This window comes from Argiope bruennichi, chromosome 4 (assembly GCF_947563725.1).
Source record: "Argiope bruennichi chromosome 4, qqArgBrue1.1, whole genome shotgun sequence".
Taxonomy (NCBI): Eukaryota; Metazoa; Arthropoda; class Arachnida; order Araneae; family Araneidae; genus Argiope; species Argiope bruennichi.
Window position 1 is genome coordinate 129,554,284 of NC_079154.1, and position 8,566 is coordinate 129,562,849.

The 8,566-nt window shown below is 24.3% G+C and overlaps 1 protein-coding gene across 1 annotated transcript in view; it reads left to right on the forward strand.

The window, feature by feature from the left end:
- Positions 1–7,827, forward strand: part of LOC129965580 (unconventional myosin-XV-like) — a 30,468-nt gene extending 22,641 nt beyond the window's left edge. Inside the window, exons 8-17 of the mRNA XM_056079598.1 lie at positions 512–642; positions 951–1,045; positions 1,911–2,085; positions 3,581–3,816; positions 4,711–4,775; positions 5,445–5,584; positions 5,983–6,032; positions 6,128–6,208; positions 7,075–7,209; positions 7,640–7,827. Coding sequence (XP_055935573.1) covers positions 512–642; positions 951–1,045; positions 1,911–2,085; positions 3,581–3,816; positions 4,711–4,775; positions 5,445–5,584; positions 5,983–6,032; positions 6,128–6,208; positions 7,075–7,209; positions 7,640–7,744 — 1,213 coding nt within the window. The 3' untranslated portion in view covers positions 7,745–7,827. The remainder of the gene's footprint in view (positions 1–511; positions 643–950; positions 1,046–1,910; positions 2,086–3,580; positions 3,817–4,710; positions 4,776–5,444; positions 5,585–5,982; positions 6,033–6,127; positions 6,209–7,074; positions 7,210–7,639) is intronic.
- Positions 7,828–8,566: the final 739 nt, after the last annotated feature.

Here is an 8,566-nt window from a genome sequence, read left to right on the forward strand (position 1 = left end):
AATCAGTTCACTAGTAAGAAAATTAAATACAGTAAATAAAAATTATAAATGAAAAGCCTGAGAAAGATTGAAATATTTTAAAGCTTTGCTGTTTTGTTAATGAACATGGGAACAGTAAAAATATTCAATGATAAAATACAATTTTCTGCTGAACATTCACCTGTTTTACAATCATAACAAAATTTGTAAATAAACTGAAGCAATTTCCAGTGAAAAAAAATGCAATTAAAGAAAGGCGATTACATAAAAATTATTGCATTTCACATATAAGAGAAGTTATTCAAAAAAAAGAAAGAAGAGAGGAAACATCCTTTTATCTTTATATCTATTCATCACTTTAATTTTGAAAATTAGATATGTACACAAACTGTAATATTATATAACACAATGCATGTACTATATATATATAAATATAATATATATACTGGTATTAAACTTTATAATACACATAATAAAATTAATATAACCAATAACCAGTAAATGATATGAATAGAAATTTGAATTTTGACAGAGACAGTAGTATTCGTGGTTGGAGACTATTGGCATTTGTGGCTGCTTTTTTCCGATGTTCCGAAAGTTTGATGCCTTATCTCATGAAATATTTAGACACAGCAGCACAAGATGACAGAAGAATAGAGCAAGGTAAAGAATCTTTCTTCGCTTATTTGTTGGAATATTAAAATTGCATCCACCTTCTCAAACATATTTGCTTCTAGTTAAAATGCTACTCATTAAAAACAATCCTTATCCATGGAAAATGTATATACTTTTGTTTTATAAGGAAAATAAAAAGAATAACTTTGCCATGTATAATTTATTATAAAACTACATATACTACATAATACACCAATCATATAACATAAATTTTTGCATAGAATGCTTAAAAAATAACAACAATAAGAATAACAATGCTTCCTGGAATCGATAATTTCTACATTGTCTCTTTACAGCTACTGCAAAAATATGCATTGCAAATTTTAAACAAACAGTAAAATATGGAGGACGACGTAATGTTCCAAGTGAGAATGAAGTTTGCTGTATGACAGTAAGTATAATAATAATAATAAAAATTTTTTTAAAAAGCTTTCTTAATCTCACTGAATTTCTTTACTCAATATATCTGATTTTAAATCAACCTCAACTACTACAACAAATAAGACGGGGGGGGGGAGGGACCCACTGAAAAAGAGTGAGGTTAAATATCCATGTATTTTCTAAGTAATATTTGTAAATTGCAGTAATGAACATTAGTAAACCAGAACAATTATGATGAGCAATTCTACAATTATTTCAATTAATTGAATTTTGATATAAAATATTAATTATTTATCTGATAGTTATTTAAAGTATGTACACATTTTCTGGGACTGAACAGCATGAACTTAAAAATAAAATATATCTATAAAAAAGTTATTTTTAAAAATTAATCTCAATTTATCAATTTGTGATTAATATGGGGGAATTTAAGTATTAAATGAAGAACATTTTTCAATCAAAAACTTCCTTAACAGTTAACATAAATATGGAGCAGGGATGTACTAGAATTATTAAAGAAGAATTATCTTCTATATTTTAATTAAAGTTTTCTATGAGCATAATTTTAATTAATCTATTTCTCTTAATAAAATACTTGTAAATAAGCAGTGTATTTTAAAATGTCAAAAAAAATTAATATAATATTTGATTGAAAATTGAATATAAAAATTAAATATGATAAAACATTTAACAGCATGGATTTTTTTTTCCAAAACACTTAAATTACAGTTAAGGATTTCTTTAAATACTAATATACAGTTGTTCAAATGTATTTTAACTCTTTTAGTTACTACATGAATTGTTTTTATGGGCATTTTCTTTCTTGTCTTTGTTTATTAACATACATAATATAAGCATTTAAATTAATTTTTTAGGAAGGTAAATTAAGCAAACAGCATACTTATTTCCTACCTGGAGGCCTACAAATAGCTCTTCAAACCTCAGCATCCACGGTTGTGGAAGACATTGTTAGATGCATCAGCCACAAAATGGGAATTGAGGATGAAGTGGAGTGCAGGGAGTTTTCACTGTATTGCATTGTAGAAGGAGGTACAAGAAAAATGAATATATGTATTTTCAGTTAAATACCATCTTTAATTGGTTCCTAATTTTATTAAATGAAAATGCCACAAGAGCATACTAAAAAAATTCTTGGCAATCCAAAAAGCAATAATAATTCAATTCTTTTTAGATTAAGGTAGGTAAAATGCATACAATTCTTCATACACTTCTGATACAAAGTGGAGTGCAAAAGTTGCTCATTACGATGAGTGAATAATCCTCTAATCTACATTATAGCAAGGAAAGAACATTTCAAACACCCCCCGCCCAATTCTGCATTTAATTTCATGTAGTTTAAAAATACTAGATAAAGAAAGTGGGTGCGTGGGAATCTAATTGTTCAAAGTTTTTCAATAAAATACTAGATAGAAAACTACTTACAGAGGGGAATGTAATAAATGGAAGATGAAAGATATAACTATTCACTCCTAAAGGTATAATTTGTATATTATATGTATATAGTATATTATATAATTTGTGCACAAAAGTTTTGAAGCATGATTCACTTCTATTGAATCGTCTTTCTATTTTTAATAGTAATAATTATAAAAATATTGAAATTTCCATGAGCTCCTTTTGGCCTAGAGGGCGCATCTAGGAAAAAAAAAGATTTTTGTTTTTCCAACAAAACTGTTCACATCCATTAAAAAAAATAAGTACTTATGCTGCTTACAAATTTAACATAGGGAAAGCATTATATAAATTTCTAAAATACTGACTATTTTGGATTCTTGATATTATGAAAAAATTGCAAAAAATTTCAGAAACAGTGTCATGAGTACTGCTGAACTACAATCTTTCAATTTGAAAATTTCTACAAAGAAATTAACTTTTCTTCCTTGGGCAAGTTGGAAATGTCGTCTCAAATGTTTCATTTAGTCTTTCAAGCAATGTTATTATAGAACAATTTATATATATTATTATAGTATGAATTGTATTATTATGTTGTATATAAATAGCAATCTGTTTCACTACACAAGTACTTCAATCTATTCACCAACATTATATAGATATTTAAAAATAACATTGTATTGAATAATTGATTATGCATATTGAAGATATACCTCCTTATAAGTTTTTCATTTGGCCTTTTATTATTTTGTATCTATTATATTGGCTCTTATGTTACATAGCTCATATGCATTATTTAAATTCAGTATATTCATATCACAGATGTAATTAGATCTATTCATTTTGAAATGATATTCATTACAATGCACATATTGTTTTTTATTTCTTATTTATTAGTAATTTTTTTCCTCATAAATTTAGTTTTGTAAACACCCAAAAATTAAGAAAATGTAATAAGCATGTATACAAGATGAGGTAAAAAGCTATATTATATCATATGAAACATAATTGTATAATTACATTTTTAAAGCTATAGCAAAAAATGAAGCACATGATTTATATAGATAATTATAATCAACATCTTAAAGTTTAAGTAATCATTTTCAATAATATGATTTTTTTTCTTTCACAGATCAATACACAATGCCACTAGAGAGAGATGAATATATTCTTGATCTAGTTGCAGAACTAGAAAAGAACGAAAATATTTACTATCTTGTGTTTTGCCGTTCTGTGTGGAATTTCCCATTAAGATTAGATTCTGAATTATATATAGATATTATTTTTCATCAAATTGTACCAGATTATTTAGAAGGTTATCTACTAATTTTACCTTCCCATCATGTAAAAATTTCACAAGAGACACAGGTGGGTATAATTCATTACTCAAAGAAAATCAATGTAGAAAAGAAATATCCTTACAAGATTAAATATTTTAGCATTTTATAAAATGTACTGAAAAAACAGAAATATTTCAAAATAGAAAGGTTTTAGAGTATGAAAGAAATTGCAATCAATCCTTTTTTCATTGATCTAAAATTTCTGTCCTTACAAAGACTAAAATATAATAATAATACATATTAGATAATATAAGTTTAAAAGGAAGCAAAAATATTTTTTAACTATTATATCTCTACTATTGAATTGAAAATTCAATGTATATTTTAGGATGCATTTAACTATTTTCATACAAGAAATTTGATATAAGATTGAAATGTGGCCAATTTGCATGTCATTAAAATGCTGTTAATACAACGTTAAATATTCAGTCTTATTGTAATTTAAAAAATATTTTAACTGCCTGATTAAAAATTAAAACACAATAAATTGCAATATTATAAAATAGAACGTAGTAAGTTAATATTCCATTTAACACCATAAATAAAAATTAAATTAATTTTTCTTTTCTATTAGAACAGCACATATTTTGCTAACTGATCATCTTACCAATTCAAAATCAGAATACATTTTGACAACTGCAATAATAATAATAATAATAATAAGAGTTTTGTCAACAATTAATCATAAGTGTTAATTGCTACTAAGAGATGATAGAAAAGCATTACTCACTTAGTGGAGCCCAAACATCATCAATCTTAAATGTTATCATTATTCAGTGAGGGAAATATCTCTTAGTTTCTTTTGCATGGCAGAAAACATTAAAATATTATCCTGTAAGTTACTGAAATATTAAAGCAGCAATCTGCAGAATTTTACTACTTTAAAAATACTGATGACAAATATTCACTTTTTCTCCTTCAGGAAGAATTATTACGAATTACGGTACTTCTCCATAAAGCCAGAGGAAGCAATATTTCACCTACTGAGTGAGTACTGCAAATAATGTCAGTTATTAAAACAACAGTAATTAATATTAAAAAAAGCAGCTAGGAAATTTATTTACTGAACTCCGGCAAGAAGTCTTTCATAATATGCAGCTTTTGAAAATGATATCATTTTCTTTATTATGCATTCTTAAATGAAAAGCGAGAAGTATTTTTTTACATAATTTAGTTTGAACACAAGTTTTTATGGCAGATCATTAAATATTTCAATGGAGAACATAATGAATATCAAGAATAGAAGAATTATACATCAATAATGTTGCTGCATTGGCTACTGCCAATGCAGCAACGACTTTTGTTTGGATGCATAGACCTTCATGATACTGAATATTTTTAATGTATTATTGTACTATTAAAAGTGGAATAAAAAATAAATCAAAATAAAGTTTTAAAAAAACCATAGGATCTAATATTTCTAGGATAGCATAAATGAAAATATTGTTACAAAAGTAAAATTTATTCATTAGGTTTAATTAAGAATTGCAATACATTAAATACAATTTCTACATTAAGCAATTTCTATTTATTCAATATGTTTATCTTACTTATATCCTAATAAAAGAAATGAATTAAATTAGACTAATATGATTTCTCAGGAATTATAAAAATATGATTAAGAAAATAATTCAGTTTTTAATGCATTTATTACAGAAAAGATATGCTAAGCTTGCTTCCCAAAACAACCCTGGAAACATTCAGCAAGAACACAGAATCCAGTATGAATTATATTTCTCGACTGTGGGATGACATAATTCCACTGAATGCAACAGAAGCAAAAGCACAATGTTTGGGTGAGATACTTGTAATTAAAGTGAAATTAAGTCTAATGTTAATAAAATTTGGTAATTAAAGTAGTAAATTTATTAATCTTTTAATTATTTTATTGTAATCCTTTTTTAAAATTTCAAATCATTCTTTTTATTTGAAAAAATAGTGTCGGTTATTTTTAAAAATTACGTTTTTACTGATATATATCGGTAGTAATAAAAATGCAATTTCTCATTTGTTGTAAAAGAAATGCAATAACAACAAATAAGAAAAATCAAACATACTTTTGCATATTGTAATTTATTTGAACTCAGAGAAAAATTACTAAAATATTTTCTTATCGATAACCATGATTGTATTTATAACAATAATGAACAGTAAATACTAATTGCATTATCATGTTTATTCTGTATAATTTCAGAAATATTGCAGAAATGGCCACTCTTTGGCTCATGTTTTTTTGGAATAAAGGTTGGTATTATGCCATTCAATTTACTAATTATAATATTTCATATTTATTTAGTAGATTTAATTATAAGATTTAATAAATTCTCAAAATTTTTTAGATGTTAGAAGATAATAATGAAGAAGAATCGATACTTGCAATAAATAAAACGGGAGCAAATGTTTTAGACATCCAATCCCATGTAAGTATATAAATAATACATATATATATAAAGAAGAAATACATTATAATATGAATTATTAAAATCATAATTAATTTTAAGAAAATACTTGATAGTTTCAAATATTTCAACACAAACCAAAATCTAAAATCAAACTTTCAAATAAAAGATGTAAGGAGTAAGCTATTGTCATATTACAAATTCAAATTCTCGCATGGTAACTGGAAATTTCAGAAAAAAAATAATAAATAAATAAAAAAAAATTCCTTAACATTCACACTTATAATAAGAATACTTTTCATTCACTGCAATATTACTGATAGCAGCCAATCTTTAATAAATACAACAGTGACATAAATGTTTAAGTAATTTTGGACAAAATACTAACATATTAATGTCACAGAAGAAAGTGTTCAAAACTTTTTACATGAATTATATTACTGTTAATTAATGCTATAAATCAGTATTTTTACCATAATAAAAAAAAAGGGAAACAATATTTTTGGTCAGCACTTATATAATTAAAAATTTAACAATTTCTAATACAAGAGTATCACAATCATTCTAGTGCTCTTTTATGAAACTTATTCATTTTAGTATTATCAAGGTAACATTGAAATTAATGATATAATAATTATTAAAAATTTCACTTTTAGAATAAATATTTTCTATAAGCTGACTTAATTATCAATGAAATCTGTATTAATATAAATACAGTTTTTTTAAACTTGTTTCCAATAAATATAAATTTTTTTTAAAAAAATTATATTTAAAAGTTTATTACTAAATTATTCAGTATGCAAAAATGTACGAATAAAAATAATTTAACTAGACATAATCAAAAATGTTTTTTAAACAATTACTTTAAAAACAAACCCACTTTATAGGAGACATTGTGGAGATTCAGTTTTTCTGCTATCTGTACACCAAGCAATATAGTTGAGCTGCAAGGAACAACTTATGCAGATGTAGTTTTTGGAGATGAAACTATCCAGAAAATTATACGACTCCAAATTGATCATGTAAGAATTTCTTTTAAATTTTAGTCAAAAAAATAATGCAATAAAGGGATTAGATTGTATCTAATTATATATGTATATAAGATAGATTATATAAAAATCAAATGATTATCTATCTATGCTTATATAGTTAGGTTCTTACATTTCATTACATTAAATTATAACATGCTGTCTAATGTAAAAGAATAATATAAAATTTCTATATTTTCTTGAATGCATTTGTATTTTTTCCAAGCTGAAAATATAAATGCATGTAAATAAAAATACTTTATACTCGTGCAAATTTTTCCATGCTAGTAAAGTAATAATTATTTCTTATTGTTAAAATTTTTTCATAATACAAAATGAGTATTATCACAGTAAAAAAAAATTATAAAAGAATAATTTTTTTGTTATATGGAAAATAATTCATTAATTGTATTTGTTTCTACAGGCCCATGAAGTAACAAGACTTATTAAGCAGTATGAAGTAATACAAATACAGAGTGAAACAAAGAATGTATCAATGGATTATCCAGCAGTCATGATTAAAATATAACAAACAAAAAATTATATTTGTGAGAAAAGCCATCTAGTTAGCATCTATATTTATAAACAAGAGCTCTCACAATTCATTCAAACTATTTCCTCAATTACAATTTTAAAAAATACAAAAGTTAAAACAAAAAATACAAATATAAAAACACAAATTTAAATTATCTATAAATGTGTTCACACATAAAGAAATATCAGTGTTTTCAATAACTGGAACACATATCACAAAAACTATTCATTAATATCAAAATTAATAATAAGGTTTGATGAAAAATTAAAATTGTGATATGAAGAATAATTTCATAAATTAAATTAGTTCCTTTGTATAAATATAAATAAATAAAAAGTGAATTACTTCACAGAAGATAGGATGCTCAGCAAAAATAGGTAGGATTGAAATATATAAATTAGTAAGTCATAAATACATGCTCTTCTTGTCAGAATAAATTATTTATTGAAAAATATACCACAACATCTGGTATATTTCTGTTGATAGGCATAAAATTACTAAATCAAATGTAAAAAAGAATTCAGAAATAAATTTTTTAATTAACAATTGATGAGTAATTTTTAATTGAAAAAAAAGAAAGCACATAAATTTATTAGCATAATAAATTAATGCAACAATAAATAAATGTGTGCACAAGAGAAGTATGATGATTTGACTTAATTTAAATACTAAAACTTTGGTTCATAATAGCTGTAAGAAATAAAACATAAAAAAATTGTTTAAATTTGGACAATAATGAATAAAAAAATCAGTAATACGATAAGTGGTTGTGTAAATAAGCACACAAATACTTTAAAATAAATTTCTTCAAAATTA